The sequence below is a fragment of the Carcharhinus amblyrhynchos genome, chromosome 11, assembly GCF_965287045.1.
Source record: "Carcharhinus amblyrhynchos chromosome 11, sCarAmb.v2.hapA, whole genome shotgun sequence".
Classification (NCBI taxonomy): Eukaryota; Metazoa; Chordata; class Chondrichthyes; order Carcharhiniformes; family Carcharhinidae; genus Carcharhinus; species Carcharhinus amblyrhynchos.
In genome coordinates this window covers 87753619-87771894 of record NC_137334.1, presented here as the reverse complement: position 1 = coordinate 87771894, position 18276 = coordinate 87753619, and the positions used below count along the sequence as shown (strand labels likewise).

General features: G+C 43.2%; 1 protein-coding gene across 3 annotated transcripts in view; it reads left to right on the top strand.

Annotated features, from left to right (window-relative positions):
- The window catches only part of hspbap1 (hspb associated protein 1), an 82529-nt gene that overhangs the window by 3525 nt on the left and 60728 nt on the right, over positions 1 to 18276 (top strand). For 2 of the 3 annotated variants that reach the window (XM_080199508.1, XM_080199507.1), the window contains exon 2: positions 4313 to 4492. The exons of the other annotated variant lie outside the window; for it this stretch is intronic. In XM_080199508.1, the coding sequence (XP_080055634.1) occupies positions 4313 to 4492 (180 nt within the window). The remainder of the gene's footprint in view (positions 1 to 4312; positions 4493 to 18276) is intronic. 3 annotated transcript variants of the gene reach the window in all.

Below are 18276 nucleotides of genomic sequence, written 5' to 3'. Positions count from 1 at the left end.
GAGGAACTTCTTCACTGAAAGGGTGGTGAATCTCTGGAATTCTCTGCCCGTTGAAGTGGTGGAGGCTACCTCGCTAAATATTTTTAAGACGCGGGTTGATGGGTTTTTGATAAGAGAGGGGATTAAGGGTTATGGGGAGAGGGCGGGAGTGTGGAACTGAGCCACGACAGATCAGCCATGATCTTATTGAATGGCGGGGCAGGCTCGAAGGGCTAGATGGCCTACTCCTGCTCCTATTTCTTATGTTCTTATGTTCTTATTCCCCACATTTTCTTTGTGGGAGTCAGATTCTAGTCCAGTGCGAGTTCTTTCATCCGCAGTAACCCGGGATGACCTTTGCACCGTTGATCCTGAATTTTTGTAAGCGTGCAGGGATGATCATCCTGCATCTCTGTTGTGGTTCAGGTTAGAAACTCCGAAGTGTTTTGTGGAGCCCATCTGGATCAAAAGTTTTGCATCTTGAATTTGGCTGGGATAAGCAGGATATGTTTCACTTTGGTATGATTCAAACGACCCACTAGAGAGCTTTTCAGACAAACATTATTTAAGAATATAATTAACTTGTATGGAAAGAAAATTAGCAATAACTTTTATCAATTATAAACAAAAACAAAACCACGATAATACAGAATTTCCAAAACCAGAGAGAGAGAGAGACGCTGCTTTCCAGCTTGATCTCCCTTCTAAAACTAAAACTCAAACTGTAGTCAAGCAGAAAATGAAACCTTAAACTCGTTGGAAAGGGAAAAAAACTGATGTGCTGGTGAGTGGGGCTGCGGAAACAGCATGCCAGCGAGCGGAGCTGGGGAAATAGTGTGTTGGCAAGCGGGGCTGGGGGAACAATGAGTTGATGAGCAGAGCCGGGGAAGCAAGGTGACAGTGAGTGGGACCACGGAGATGAGGTGCTGGCAAGCGGGGCTGGGGACATGATGTGCCGGTGAGTGGGGCTGGGGAAATAACATGCAGGCTAGCGGGGCTGAGGAATGATGCGCCGGCGAGCGGGGGTTGGGGGGGGGGAAGGATGCGCCGGCGAGCGGGGGTTGGGGGGGGGAAGGATGCGCCAGCGAGTGGTTGGGGGGGGGGATGAGCCGGGGAGGTGGGGGGGGGGGGAATGAGCCGGCGAGCGGGGCGGTCGGTGGGGGGGGGGAGATGAGCCGGCGAGGGGGTGGGGGGGGGGGGGGGGAGATGAGCCGGCGAGTGGGGGGGATGAGCCGGCGAGCAGGGCGGTGGGGGGGGGGGGGTGGATGAGCCGGCGAGCGGTAGGGGAGAGTAGGGTACTGGGAGCAGCATGCCGGCGAGCGGGACCGAGGAAGCAGCATGCCAGCCAGTGGAGGGGGGGGGAATGGCATGCTGGTGAGCAGGGCCCCAGAATTGGGGTGCTGGCGAGTGGGACCGGTGGGAGCGTGGGGGCAGTATGGCAAGTGGGAGGGGGGGTGGGCAAAGGCATGCCGGTGAGCGGATCCGGGGAAACGGAGTGCTGACGAGCGGGGCCTGGGAAAACGGTGTGCCAGCGAGCGGGTCCAGGGAAACAGCGTACTGGTGAGCAGAGCCGGGGAAATGACGTGCCAGCGTGCGGAGCTGGAGAAACGGCGTGCCGGGAGAGGGGCGGGAGAAATTTGACCAAGGAAAGGAGGGAGTGATGAGTTTTGACGTCTACTATCTGGAGGTTAAAAAAAACAAAGATGGCCTAAGGTTTGAAGATGGTAAAGGGAATTAACAGGAGAGATGCAGGAAAGATGTGTGGCAGTCTTGTGGGGCAATCTCGAATGACCGGTCACAGTTTTAGGATTAGAGGTAGCAGATTTAAAGCAGAAATCACTTACTTCCCTCTAAGGGTTGTGAATTGATTTTGATTTGATTTATTATTGCCACGTATTAATATGTAGTGAGAAGTATTTACAGACAAAACATGCTGTTCATAGGGAAAGAAACGAGAGTGCAGAATGTAGTGTTGCAGTCATAGCTAGGGTGTAGAGAAAGATCAATTTAGTGCGAGGGAAGTCCACTCAAAAGTCTGACAGCAGCACGGAAGAAGCTGTTCTTGAATCAGTTGATACGTGATCCCAGACTTTTGTATCTTTTTCCCAAAATAAGAAGATGGAAGAGAGAATGTACGGGGTGCGTAGGGCCCTTAATTATGCTGGCTGCTTTTCCGAGGCAGCAGGAAGTGTAGACAGAGTCAGTGGATGGGAGGCTGGTTTGCATGATGAGCTAAATTCACGACCTTATATAGTTCCTTTTTGTAGAATTGTGACAAAGGGACTTGGATTAAGTGACTGGGCAAAAATTTGGTAAATGGAGTCTAATATGGGCAAAAGTGAAATTGTTCATTTTGGTAGCAAGACTGAAACATCTAAATGGTGAGAGATTGCAGAATTCTGAAGTGCAGTGGGATCTGGATGTCCTTGTGCATGTATCACAAAAAGATAGTATGTAGGTATAGCAAGTAATAAAAAAAGCTAATAGAATGTTATCATTTTTAGGGAGATTTTGCTTCAATAGTACAGGGCATTGGTGAGACCACATCTGGAGTCCCGTTTACAGTGTGGGTCTCGTTTAAGGAAGGATGTAACTGCATTAGAAGCAGTTCAGGGAAAGTTCACTAAACTAATACGCGGAATGGATGGATTGCTTATGATGAAAGGTTGGAGAGGTTATGTTTGTATCCAAAAGAGTTTATGCGCTCTCTTCCACCACCTTCCATCGGGAGAAAGATACAAAAGTTTGAGGTCACGTTCTGACTAACTCGAGAATAGCTTCTTCCCTGCTGCCATCAGCTTTTTGATAACACAATATTCTGCACCACTCCTTTCCTCCTCCCTAGGTATTATATTTTTGGTTTACTTTATAAAGCGCGTAATGTAATATACTATAAATCAGTTTAGAAAACTAAGAAGTGGCTTGATTGAAATGTTTAAATCCTGAGGGGTCTTGACAGGAGGGATGCAGAGTGAATGTTTACTCTTGTCAGAGGTCAAGCTCGTTTCAGATGGAGATGAGATATTTTTTCTTTGAGGGTTTTGAATTTCTGGGACACTCTTCCTCAAAAGGCAATGGAAGCATAATCTTTGAATATTTTTAAGGCAGAGCTAGATGGATTCTTGATAAGCAAGGGGGTGAAAGGTTATTGGGGTAAGCAGGAATATGGGGTTGAGGCTCCAATCAGATCAGCCACGACCTTATCGAATGGTGGAGCAGGTTCGAGGGGCCGAGTGGCCTACTCATGCTCCTAATTAATATGTAAATACATTTGTATGTAGTCAGTGTCATTATGTTGGAAACTTGGGCAACTAAGCAGTGCACAGCAAACTTCTACAAACGGCAGTATGACAATTTGTTTTTCTGTTTTCTTGTTATGTCTATTAAGGGATAAATATTTACCTGAACTCCCCCATTCTTCTTTGACATGAGGGCAGGCTCGAAGGGCTAGATGGCCTACTCCTGCTCCTATTTCTTATGTTCTTATGATGCGCGGGGATCTTTTTCATCCACCTGGATTAAGGGTTATGGGGAGAGGGCGGGAAAGTGGAACTGAGCCACAACAGATCAGCCATGATCTTATTGAATGGCGGGGCAGGCTCGAAGGGCTAGATGGCCTACTCCTGCTCCTATTTCTTATGTTCTTATGTTCTTTTGTTAGTGTAGTACACCCTCAGAATGACTCTGCAGTCAGCTTTGATTTTTGTACTCAAGTGAGAGTTGAACTGACAGCCTTCTGACTGAGAGACGACTGTCTTACCCACAAGCCACAGTTGTCATGTCAAATAGCAGCTGCCTGCAGCCTGAGCTCCTGTGTTTGTGATATTTTGCACCGAGTCAGACTTTTGGTGGTTTGCACTGACTTCAGTGTCATAATACAGAAGAAAACACTCTCCTGATCCTGCTAATCAACAACAACTTAAACCTTTTCCAGTGCATTTAGCATCGTAAAACATATCAATGTGCTTCACAAGAGTGTTCTCAAAAAAAAATGACACTGAGACACTGAGGCACATAGGAGACATTAGGCTAATGACCAGAACTTCGGTCAAAGAAGCACGTTTTTAGTAGTATCACAATGGAAGAAAGAGAAACAGCAAGGTTTAAAGAAGGAATTCCAGAGTTTAGGGCTCAGGCAAGTTGAAATTACAGCCGTATGAGATGGAATAATTAAGGTCGAAGGATACCAGAATTGGAGAAGTGTAGATATCCTGAAGGTTTGTGATGCACATAATAACATTCGAAAGGGAGCAAAGGTTTTCAATAAGGGCACTTTTGATCTGATTAAACATAACCCTGCAATTGGTCTTTTGTATGTATTCTCTTCCTGTAGCTGGTAAGCCATTTAACCCCGAGGAGGTCAGGGTTATCGTGGCATCACTGCAGCAGCCTGCAGTGTTTCTGAATATGGTTTCTGACTGGCCAGCACTGAAGTGGAATGTGGAGTATCTTTCGCATGTCCTCAATGGAAAACGATTAAAATTCAGGATCGGAGAGAGGAAGATGACAAAAGGTAAGGATTTGTGGCTGCACCATTTTGTTTACTGATCACCCCACTTAGACAACAAAAATAACAATTTGTGTAATTAATGTTAGTCCTTTTGCAAAAGTTTTAATGTCAAAATTAGCATTTTATACAAGTTAATTTATTATAGAGCAATGCTACCGTTTTGCCGTGTGCTTAAGCACGTATTGTGTGGTATGTAGGTTCATGGTTGCTGATTCCTCAACTGCTGAATTCAGATCTATCATAAAAAATTCTCATTATGTTTTGTTACTATAGTTCTTACTGCATTGAACTATTTTCTCTTTTTTTCATAAGCTGCAGCATACTATTCTTCATGTTCTTTTGTTTCTCTGCATCCTTGATGTGTTAAATAAAATCTAAGATTTTTTAAAAAACTTTGACATTGTGGCCTCCAAAATGAGGCTATCCAAAGAAGATTGCTTACTCAACATGTTTTGACTTTAAAGACAGCAGTGGAAATCGCACTGTTGATGGAACTAGTTACTAAAGAGGCTTCACAATTCACAGTGCAGGAATGAAGGTCCACAAGTTGGGAACTGCTCGTAAGAAATCAAAACAGCAACCAGCATGCCACAGATATGCCAAGATTGTCCATTCAGTGAGTGAATGCTGGAGCAAGGATAGCCAGTGCAAGAATTATGGAAAAATGGGCTGCATGGCAAAAGTTGGTTGGGCTAGACCATCTTCCACTGAGAAGAATATTCAGTGGAAGAACCTGGGTACCTTAAAGAAGGAGAACAACTTGCATTCTACAAGAAGAATTTACAATGTAGAAAACAAGAATTAGGAGTGTGAAGAAGAAAATGTGATCTCCAACGGAGCGTCATATCCATATGGGGGGAGTTATATCGATTCTGGATGATTTCAAAGTTAAGTGGACAACATATTCGGATGGAGGTTGATACTAGTGCTGCTGTATTGTTAATTTCTGAGACTACACACCAGCAAAAACTGAAACATCTTCCTTCAAAACCAGCTGATTTTAAGGACATACATTGAAGAGCTCGTACCATTAAAATGTTACATCATGGTCAACAGATTTGAGTGGAGAAACAGTGGAGTTGCCTCTCCATGTGGTCCATATTAATTTTCCGGCTCTGTTTGGGAGTTCGTGGTTGGAGAAGATCAAGCTTAAGTGGAGTGCTGTCAGCAGACTGGTCGATGTTAAAACAGATCTGCAGCACCTTCTGGATAAATTGAAGCGTGTATTCAAAGTAACACTTGGCTTAATGAAGGGATTTCAAGTGAAACTCGAGATAAAGCCTGATAGTCAATGAAAAAGTCTCAAAGTGGTGCCAAATGCAGTTTGTCCCAAGTTTGAAGAAGAACTAGTATTAATTGTTAACACTGGTGTGTTAGAGCTGGTCACAGTGAGTAACTGTGCCATCTGCAATTGTACCAAATGGTTCAGTTTGTATTTGTGGTGATTTTAAAACAACCATAAATCCAGTGTTTTGCCCTGGTCAATACTCACTCCCTTTCATTGAAGACTTGTTTGCTGGGTTATCAGGTGGCAGAGATTTAACAAGATTGATCTTTCATAAACATATTTACAGATAAATGCAGCCACTGAATTTCAATCATTGTTTATTATTGTTACTCATAAAGGTCTTTTTCGTTCTAAAAGATTGCCTTTTTGAATAACATCTGTTACCAGCCCTATTCCAAAGATCAATGGATCGTATTTTAAGTGGTCTCTGTGGTGTACAGTGTTACCTGGAGCACTTGAATAATTCCAAAGCAACATTGGATCATTGGTCTTAAACAACTACATGAAGGACATTCTGGTATAGGCCAGATGAAGGAATTCGCACTTAGTTATTTTTGGTGGCCAGGTCTAGATGCTCAGATTGAAGAAAAAGTAGAATGGTGTAAATCCTGTGCATGAATAAGAAATAGAACACTGTTGTCTCCTTCACACCCTTAGGCGTGGCCTAAATTGTCATTGCATGTAGATTTTGCAGGTCTGTTTGAGGGTTACAAGTTTTCAGTCATACTTGACGCACACTGAAAGTGGCCAGAAATTGTTATGAAGTGATCTGCTAAAGCTGAACAACCATTGAAAAACTTGACAAATCTTTTGCAGGATTTGCTAAACTGAAACAAATTGTTACCTCAAAAAATGTCTGAGGGCTATCATAAAGTAAATAGTATTCAGCATATAAGATCCACACCTTAGCATCCACTAATCAATGGTTTAGCTGAAAGATTCCTACAATTCTTGAAACACTCTTTAAAAGCTTCAAGAGAGCAAGATTCATTATCATATCGTGTGAATAGCTTTTTGGCATCTTAAGGAAACGTGACTCTTGCGAACTACCCAAAGTTCACCTGCATTACTGTTCTTAAAGAGAAAGTGGAGAACTACATTTGTTATTACCTCCCGAAACATCATAGATAGTCAAGCGTCAATAACAATTTCAAGTTGTTAGACAAAAAGTGAGGGCAAAACAACATTCATTTCAACAAGGAGATTGCATATTAGTGCATAATTATACCATACATGAGAAATAGGCACCAGCCATAGTTTTAGCAAAAACAGGTCCAATTTCTTACATGGTTCAAACTGAAGATGAATTGGTTTGGTGATGCCATGCTGACCGATTGTTATCACCTTGAAGTTATTTCTCTGAATCATCTCCAGAAATACAACTTATTTATCCTCTAGTGTGTGAATACTGTTACAGAAGACCTAGTTGAATCTGAGTTGCCTTGTTGATGGCATCTCTGCTGCTATACCTTGTGAGAATGAAGCAGAATTAATTCCAAGAGAAGTGTCCACTGAAGTTTTAAAACTAGGGACTAGGACAGCTAAATTCCAGAACATTGTTACAATGATAAAAGTGGGGAATGTTTGAAAATTCAACCTAATGCTCCAGGCAGTCAGTATGTCTGGCAGGAATGCAGCTCAAATTTTGGGAGAGCAGCATAATTTCAATCTGGCAGGTGTTTATTTTCAGTAGAATTAATGGACTTCTGTTTACTTAGGTACTCCTGGGATTTCTATTAGAGTGATTGACAGGGTCTTGTGATGATGTGGTTTATGTGTGGTCCTGGGCCTGTAGTAATGGAAGAAGGTTTTTGGCAGAAGGCAGTTTAATTTGTAACTGAAGCCTGGTTGAACTTAAAAGGAATTTTCAGGCTTCTGAATCTCTCTCTCTCTCTCTCTCTGAAAGTTTCAAGATTGTCAACATTCATTACAGTACATATATTTATGGTTGCAATCTGTATTTAAAGTGGCATTTAATTCTGTAATAGTATTGTTGCTTATTTGAAACTGAAAGTCATGAAGTAGAAATTAAAGTTGTCACCTTTTCATTCCTAAATATTATTGAGCAGTTAATAGTTGAACTGTTTCATTTGTTGAATTATATTGAAACTGTGTTAGTAAATAAACTTTGTTTTACTGTAAAAGATACATAATTTGTCTGTGGAATTACTCCTGGAGTTTGGCATCCTAAACTCATGTTTATGTCAAAAATACAAAAAGTGTTGGGGTCTAGTCTGGCATCCTAAGGTAACTTGGGGCTCTGATCCAGCACCTTTGACATTGTATCCAGCTAAAGAGGTATAGATACCCTCCTGATGAACTTCATTATTGATCCTATGTATAACATAGTTGGAATTTGTTGTCATGAAATAAAGGGAGAGGAATGTTATATGTTTAGGTTGTTGCATGATTGCTTTAAGGGCGGGTTACATGATTTGATGATGTAGTTGGAGTGTTATTCTTATTATTATGAATCTATGTGTGTAAATCACATTTTTTACTATTTGTGTGAAACCAATAGCCCCTAACATAGTTCGGCCATTGGTTCCTGCCTGACTACAGGGATAGAAGCTAACAATTTGGCGAGTATTTGATAAATAGTTAAGGTGTGTTCTATTCCTAAGGTTTAAAAAGAACACGGATGGTGCCAAGGGCAACAAAATATATAAAAAATGAATATAAATAAGTGAATAATATAATTAAGTCATTGGTTTAAACACATTAAGGATGGCAGGACAGATGACGTATCAAGGCTGTGATCTAGGGCAAACACATCTGCAGTATGGGTCTGCAGCTTGAGAAGCTTCATTAAAGTCATTGAATTGGAGGCTAAGTTGCAGACATGGCAATACATCAAGGAAGGGGAACATACCTGGATCTTTTGCACAAGGAAACAGTCACACCATTCACGATAAAGTCTTCTGATTTTTGACAGTGGTCATGTACAGGATGGTGTGGCTGCAACTGAGGCAGCTGAGGGACCCAGAGGGCAGGAGTGCAGGAACCTCAACCTTTGCAATTGTCCACCTGAATTGAGGTTCTTTGAGCTTATTTGGATGAGGGTGGGGGCTGCAGAATTGATGAACAAACTGACCATGGCATCTAGGTATTAGAAGCTGTCTAAACTGGGGGAGCAAAATTGAATGTAATGGTAGGAGAGGACAGTGTGCTGAGGGGGGGGTGGGGGGGAACTGATACTACATATAGAAAAAAGTACAAACTGGCAGCCATTACAGAGACATGACTGCCAATGACATTTTTTAGCCCTGAATAGTGAATGTTTCATGACTTTTGAGAGGGACAGAAAGCTAGGAAAAGGTGAGGACGTGCTCTGCTAATTAATGATTGTATTTGCGCATTAGAGAGGGATGATCTTAGCTCAGAAAATGAGGATGTAGAAGTGTTCTGAATCCAGATGAGAAATGTTAATGGCAAGAAGTAATTTGTGGGAGTGGTATGCACGGCCCTAATTGTAACTGCACGGTAGCACAGAGTATAACGGAACAGAGACTTTGAGCTTCTCAGAAAAGTACAGCAATAATCATAAAGGCAAAATATTGCAGATGCTGACTTTGGAAGGGTCATCCAAACTCGAATCATTGACTCTATTCTCTCTCCACAGATGCTGTCAGACTTGCTGAGATTTTCTTGCATTTTCTGTTTTTGATGGCGATAATCAAAATCTAATTTAATCTACATATAGACTGGAAAAATCTATGGGCAAAGGCAGCTAAGATGAGGGGTTCATGGAATATTTTTGGGATTGTTTCTTAGAACATCATGTTTTGGAGCTGACCAGAAAGCAGACTGGACTAGAGCTGGTATTGTGCAACGAAACAGGATTAATTGATAACCTCACAGTGAAGGCACCCTTGGGTAGCAGAGATCATAATCTGATTAAATTTTACATTTAACTTGAGACAGCAAAGAGTAGGTTCAAGACTCGTATTTAAACTTAAATAAGGGCAATTATGTGGGAAAGAAAGCAGAGCTGGCTAAAGTGAAATGGTAAGGTCAATAGGGATGTCGTGGCAAGCTTTTAAAGAGATAGTTTAGAACACACAGAATCGATACTTTTCAATAGGAAATAAAAAATCCAAGGGGAGGACTCATCAGCCATAATGAATTAACAAAATTATAGATAGCATCAAACTTAAAGAAAAGCATGTAATTGCATAAAAATGGATGGCAGGTAAGGACAGCGAAGGATGTTTTCAGGGCAGAACTAGATAGAATCTTGATAAACAAAGGGATGGAATATTCCTGGGGGTATAATTCTACTAGGGGGGCGTGGTGGGAGGTTACAATCCGATCAGCTATGATCTTGTTGAATGGAGGAGCAGGCAGAAAGGGCCTTAATTCTGCTCCTACTTTGTATGTATCCTTGCAAAACCACTGAGAAAAATAACTAAAGGTGAGGCAGGAGCGAGATTTTCATATATTTACCCAATAGCACTTTTTCCATTACTTTTGCTGAAATTGACATTGATTTGCTGTTCTTAGATTCAGGGTTGATTTCATGAATTGTTCTTCATAATAGTGGTAATGTTAGTGTGTTGGTATAAAATTGACAGGTCACCTTGGAAAGGAAAAGAAAATTCCTCCTTTGATATTTTTTGACTTCATGAATTGAGATTTTTTTCTATATTGGGTCAATTTAAAGTCTTAGTTTCTCTCTCTTTCTCTCACACACATGCGCGCGCACACACACACACTTCATTACCTCTAAATTTGACTATTCCAGTGCAATTCTGGCTAATGTCCCACATTCCACGAGCAGTTTGCTAAATCTCTGCTGTCTAACTTGCGTCAAGACCTTTCACCCCTCACTCAGTTCACTAGCCTGGATTGGCTCTGGGTCGAGCAAAGTCTTCAATTTAACACTTTCTTCCTTGCTTTCAAATCCCTGGCAGCTTCCTATCTTTGTATTCTACTCCAACCCCTTCCTATCTCTGTGCCACAGCCCTCCGAGATAGCTGCACTCCTCTAATTCGGGCCTCCTGTGCATGCATTGCTTATTTTAATTGCTGCATCTTCAGTGGCCACATCTGCAGTTGCTTAGGTCCTAAACTCAGGAGCACCCTTGCTCAACTTCTTCATCTCTCCACTATGTTTTCATTCACCAAACCTACCTGGGATGGTATTGTGGTTAGCACTGCTGCCTCACAGCGCTAGGGACCTGAGTTTGATTCCTGGCTTGGGTCACTATGTGGAATTTGCGCATTCTCCCTGTGTCTGTGTGGGCTTCCTCTGTGTGCTCCGTTTTCCTCACAGTCTGAAAAATGTGCTGGATAGGGTGCATTAACCGAACAGACGCCGGAGTGTGGCGACCAGGGGAATTTCACAGTAACTTCATTGCAGTGTTAATGTAAGCCTTACTTGTGACTAATAAATAAACTTTAACTTTCTCTTTGACCAAGCTTTTGCTCAACTGACCTAAGACTGCATCTCCTTATGTGGCTCGGTGTTATACTTTAAGATGCTCCTGTGAAGTGCTCCAGCAGAATGCTTTATTATGCCAAAGGGGCTGTACTAAGATAAATTGAGCTTAAAATATTTCATTATTCCTGTATTTTCAGCAGATTGAAACATGCATTATCCCAGCACAGCATGTTGTTCGTAACCTTTGTGCGTTTACATGGTTGAAGATGCTGCAGTTTCACATTCTTTATCCCACAAGCAGTACTATGTTGGAAAGATTTGCGATTAGTGACTGAGGATATCAACATGTTTGAATTGCTCAGCAAATTATTTTGGAAGCCTGCAATCCTATTCCTTCCACAGGAGAATTTCTGCAACTATTCATGATTCTTTGCTATATGGAATATTACTAAAACTAGTTGAAGTTAAGCTGCTTATTTTGTCTTGGCTCAACAGCTCTAGCTTTGATACTTGTAATCGGCGGGCTTCCAATTTTGCCCAGGCTTCAGACTGTACCTTTTTGCCAGGTCTGTGAAATCAACAAGCCCAAAGCCTAACTTGAGAGCACGGAATTTGTGCAATAGACTTAGCCATTTAGAGATGTTAATCTTGTGTTTAAAAACTCTTTAATGCATAGCTGATTGAACACCTGACTAAGAATAGAATTGAGAGGCTTCAGGATGAGCATAGCTGGAGATAATTAAATGCCGTGCAGAATCTATTTGTGGTTAGCGTCTGCATATTTAATCTGTGCTTTAGATAAGTTTTTCCATTTTCTCCCTCTCCCTTATTGTCTCTCTCTCACACACTCTCTCTCACACACACACACACACACACACACACACACACACACACACACACACACACACCTCCTTCACACATTCATCCCCGTGCACCTCTGCACACGAATCCCCGCGCACGTACCCCCGCACATGCATGCATTCCCTCGTGCACGCACACGCATTCTGCCCCGCATGCGCATATCGAAGCGTGCCCACTTCCTGCGTCCCCTATGTTTCCCCCGCGTTCCCACCCCACATCATCCCCGTCCTCCGCCCCCCCCCGCTGTCCCATGCTCCCCTGCATCCCCTGTGCCCCACTGTGTGCACGTACGTCTCTCGTCACTCATATGCATGCGCGCGCACACGTACATCCCCCGCCCCAAACACAAGTGTGCGCACACACATACGCACACAAATACACACACACTCATCCCCTCTCCCCACACACGCATGTGTGTGCACCCGAGCCCACACCTCTTTCCACGTGCACACACACCCTTTCCCACGCGCGCACACATATCACCCCTCCCCACACATTCTACCCCCTCCCCCGTCTGTGCATGCAAGTGCGCGCGCTTGCCCTCCTTCCCCATGTGCGCACACGTGTGCTCCCTTCCCCACACACACACACACACACACACACACACACACGTGTGCCCTCCTTCCCCACACACACACACGTCCCCCCCTTCCCCACACACACACACGTCCCCCCCTTCGCCTCACACACTCACACACGTCGCCCCTCCATATATACACACACACACACACACACGCGCGCGCGCACATGTGCACACATAAGCCTTGTAGTACGTGGATTGGTGAAAGCTCAGAAAAATAAGTTATGGAGACTGTATGAGAATCCAAAATTCCAGACTGGCAATTACCACCTGCCTGACAGCTGCAAACTGGCTTTGGGACCTCATGGGTCTTATCTGCGTGAAGCAGATAGATTTATGCTTACTGGAGCAGAGAGGGAGACTAAATAAGTATTTTAGAAGTGCAATAGCCATTTAAAAACAAATGTTGTAACTGAGCTTGTGGCATATTGGGAGAGCGTTCTAATGAAGATTTACAGTAATGTGTTTTTGCTTCCACTGTGCGCAAGCCAAATGGTGCATAAATGTAACCTGGGATTATTCATGCTTCAGAATGGATTGGAAATGTTTGGAAGGTGGGGAGCTGTAACTGGGCCATTTAGACTTGACTCTTGTATGAGTACACCTCTTACAGATGCCCCCTTCTCTAACCTTTACCAGATAGAAAGAAGACTCAACCTTGTAAATGTCCAAAAAGCAAAGGTAAGCGTGGTGATGGGTATCATATCATACCATAGAGTAGAATCATAGAAAGCCCACAGTACAGAAGAAGGCCATTTGGCCCATCCAGCCTGCACTGACAACAATCCCATCCTATCCCTGTAACACCACATATTTACCCTTTTAATCCCCCTGAAACTAGGACCAATTTAGCATGACCCACACATCTTTGGACTGTGGGAGGAACCTGGAGCACCAGAGGAAACCCACGCAGACACAGGGGGAATGTGTGCAACTCCAAATAGACAGTGACCCAAGCTGGGAATTGGACCCAGGTTCCTGGCGCTGTGAGGCAGCGGTGCTAACCACTGTGCCATGCCCTGTGCCTTGGTGTGAGGGGACATACTAGGAGAAATATGAGTGCAGATTATGATGCTCTGTTCCTAGAATATTATGGTTTCCTTAAGGGTTTTCACTGGAAAAGAGGCAATGAATATTATGATTGTGTCCGCTAGATTTTCAGAGGCTGTTGTCCCATTTACACAAGTACTGTGAATAGTGAGTGATGCTCATGAAGTAGTAAGTGACAAATTCCTTCAAAACAGCTAAATTCGTTGATTGATAGATTGGCATTCTGTTTTTGCACTCTGAGAGTCACAAAAACATTATGGCACAGAAGGTGACCATTCAATTTATCTTCTCACATGTCTGTTGAGATAAGGCCAAACCTTATCATACAGCCTTCTCCTCTTCCTAATGACTGTGAGGATGATGGGAAACATATTTTACTCAAAAAAACAGTCCTTTGTGACGAAAGATTGCCACAGATTCAGCACTGATTTATTGATCTCCATTAGGTGAGCTGAAGATATGTTTGCATTGATGTAGATTTTGAAAATCAAACACTGATGTGCAGTAGGAAGTGAACTTTGAAATTTGGGCTAAGACAGTAGAGGGGGAGTTTTATGCTAGTTCCATTTGATTGAGGAGAACTAATTGATGACACAGCATTACCTATAAAAAGAGACTTGCATTTACAAAGTGCCTTGCATGACCTCAGGACGTCCCTAAACAGTTAAAAATTAATGCATTACTGTGGACATATAGGAAAGGTAGTCACCAAATTGTGCAGAAAGTGTTGATGTCGTGGGTGTAGGATAAATATTGGCCAGAACAGCTGTGAAAACCCCTTTCCTCTTGTTGAAACACAGGATATTTTATGCCCATCTGAGGGGGAAAAATTGGTGTCACATCTGGAAGTCAGCACCACTTCATTACTGGCAATGGAAGTGTCTGTCGATATTTTGTGCTACAGTCTTTTGGATGAAACCTGAATCTAAAGCCTTCTGACTCGTTCAAGAATGCTAGATGCTGAGCCATAGCTAACACCATCTTTTGTTCTTAATGTGTTTAAGTGTTTGTCTCTCCTTTCTGGCTATTTTTATCCCCTTGTACCAGTTACTTCCTTTATCGATGCATTCTCGTTCATCAGCTAAGATCATCGCCAGGCTATTGCATCAGTTTTTCCTATTGTAATATCCTTTCTAGCACCATGTTAATAACCATGTAACTATTGATAATAAGGAACTGTTGCTTAAAATCTAAAATAGAAATGAAAAATATTGTAGAAGCACAGCAGCTCTTTCAGTAGCTGAGTTTAAGGTTCAAGATTTATTTATGAATCTTTCGGAACTGGAAATTGTAAAGGTAAGAAAATTTGTGAGTGTTTTCCTTTTCGCTTTGAAGCTTTGACTAGGTTTCCTTGTGTGGACTCGTCTTGTGAAGCCTCCTTTGGAATTTAGATTTCTGATAAGATTAGTAGCTTCCCCAGGCAAGCGTAGGTACTGACAGGGGGGCCAGATGTGAATGTTGATTCATTGCATAATACTGTGCCTCTGTTTGGTCAAGATCATCTCACACACAGACTCGCACTCACTGTCCCCCTCACGTGCATGTACACACTTGAAACCTGACTGAATGCTACCATGATATTATTGCTGGAATACTCCTCTCAACACCATTCCCTTGTTTCCCTGTCCTGGCAGACATTACTCCCCTACATTTCTGTCAAATTGCAACAACACACAAAATATCAAAACGTTTTGCATTTTGCCCCCAACCTGCCACTCCATGCTAATCCATTCAGTCCATCCAAGGTACGACTCCCATCAAGAAGGCTGATCTGGAAAAACCCTTCCACACAGGACCTCAACACAATTTCCACACAGGACCTCAACACAATTTCCACACAGGACCTCAACACAATTTCCACACAGGACCTCAACACAATTTCCACACAGGACCTCAACACAATTTCCACACAGGACCTCAACGCAATTTCCACCAGGAATAGGAATCATTGGACGCAACAAACAGGTGCCTGGTCTCAAACTCAACCCAACAACTGACCGGTTTCAAGGAACAAGTGATCCGCCTTCAAGAGGAGTTCATCACTGGCAGCCATCCCTACTAGCCTCCATAGATGGGGCATTAGTGCCAGCCCCTATGTACCTGGGAGGGAACATAGAAAAGAGTCTAACTCACAGACTCAGTGGAGCCCTATCCATGTTTAACAGAGCATGACTGGAAGAAACTGTTTTTTGATTTGATTTATTATTGTCACATGTATTAACATACAATCAAAAATATTGTTTCTTTGCGCTATACAGACAAAACATACCATTCATACAGAAGGAAATGAGAGAATGCAGAATGTAGTGTTACATACAGCTAGGGTGTAGCGAAAGATCAACTTAATGCAAGGTAAGTCTGATAGCAGCAAGGAAGAACCTGTTCTTGATTTGGTTGGTATGTGACCTCAGACTTTTGTATCCTTTTCCTGAAGGTGGAAGAGAGAATGTCCGAGGTGCATGGGGTACTTAATTATGCTGGCTGCTTTGCCGAGGCAGCTTGAAGTATAGACAGAGTCAGTGGATGGGAGGCTGATTTGTGTCATGGATTGGGCTATATTCACAACCTTTTGTCGTTCCTCGCAGTCTTGGATAGAGCAGGAGCCATGCCAAGCTATGATACTTATGCTTTCTATGGTGCATCTGTAAAAGTTGGTGAGAGTCGTAGCAAATTTCCTTAGTCTTCTGAGAAAGAGGGTTTGGTGGGTTTTCTTAACTATAGTGTCGGCATGGGGGTATCAGGACAGGTTGTTGGTGATCTGAAAACGTGAAGCTCTCAATCCTTTCTACTTTGTCCCTATTGATGTAGACAGGGGCATGTTCTCCTTTACGCTTCCTGAAGTCAATGACAATCTCCTTCGTTTTGTTGACATTGAGGGAGAGATTATTGTTGCCGCACCAGTTCACCAGATTCTCTATCTCATTCCTGTACTTTGTCTCATCATTGTTCAAGACCTGACCCAAACAGGCTTGAAAATAAGTTTAAGGAGTATAGTAGGGGGCTGAGAATACAGCCTTTGGAGGAGGAGGAGGAGGACCTGTGTTGAGGATGATTGTGGGGAGGTGGTGTTGCCTATCTTTACTGATTGTGGTCTGTGAGCTCAGAAGTTCAGGATCCAGTTGCAGAGGGAGGTGCCGAGGCACAGGCTATGGAGTTTGGAGATAAGTTTCGAGGGAATAGTGGTGTTGAAGGCTGAGCTGTAGTCAATAAATGGGAATCTGACATAGGTATCCTTGTTATCTCAGTGTTCCTGTGTTGAGTGTAAGGCCAGGGAAATAGCATCTGAACAAAGAAAATTACAGCACAGGAACAAGCCCTTCAGCCTTTCAAGCCTGCACTGACCATGCTGCCCGATTTGAACCAAAATCCCCTACCCTTCTGGGGACCATATTCCTCTATTCCCATCCTATTCATGTATTTGTCACAATGCCCCTTAAAAGTCACGACCGTATCCACTTCCATTACCTTCCCCGGCAACAAGTTCTAGGCACCCACTACTCTCTGTAAAGAATCAGCCTCATACATCTTTAAGCCTTGCCTCTCGCACCTTAAACCTGTGCCCCCTAGTCACTGACTCTTCCACCCTGGGAAAAAGCTTCCGACTATCCACTCTGCCCATGCCCCTCATAATCTTGTAGACTTCTATCAGGTCACCCCTCAACCTCCATTGTTCCAGTGAGAACAAACCAAGTTTCTCCAACCTCTCCTCATAGCTAATGCCCTCCATATCAGGCAACATCCTGGTAAATCTTTTCTGTACCCTCTCCAAAGCGTCCACATCCTTTTGGTACTGTGGCCACCAGAATTGAACACCATATTCCAAATGCAGCCTAATCAAGGTTCCATAAAGCTGCAACATGACTTGCCGATTTTTAAATTCAGTGCCCTAGCCAATGAAGGCAAGCATGCCGTATGCCTTCTTGACTGTCTTCTCCACTTGCATTGCCACTTTCAGTGACCCGTGTACCTGTATACCCAGATCCCTCTGCTTATCAATACTCTTAAGGGTTCTGCCATTTACTGTATATTTCTTATCTGTATTAGACCTTTCAAAATGCATTACTTCGCATTTGTCTGGATTATGGGCAGTACGGTAGCACGGTGGTTAGCACCGCTGCTTCACAGCTCCAAGGTCCTGGGTTCGATTCCCGGCTTGGGTCACTGTCTGTGTGGCGTTTGCACATTCTCCTCATGTCTGCGTGGGTTTCCTCCGGGTGCTCCGGTTTCCTCCCGCAGTCCAAAGATGTGCGAGTTAGGTTGATTGGCCATGCTAAGAAATTGCCCCTTAGTGTCCAGGGATGCGTAGGTTAGAGGGATTAGTGGGTAAGTATATAGGGATATGGGGGTAGGGCCTGGGAGGGATTGTGTTCGGTGCAGACTCAGTGGGCCGAAGGGCCTCTTTCTGCATTGTAGGGTTCTATGATCTAAACTCCAGCTGGCATCTCTCTGCCCAAGTCTGCAACTGATCTATATCCTGCTGTATCCGCTGATGGTCTTCATCACTATCTGCAAATCCACCAATCTTTGTGTCGTCTGCAAATTTACTAATTAAACCAGTTACATTTTCCTCCAGATCATTTATATATGCTACAAACAACAAAGGTCCCAGCACTGATCCCTGAAGAA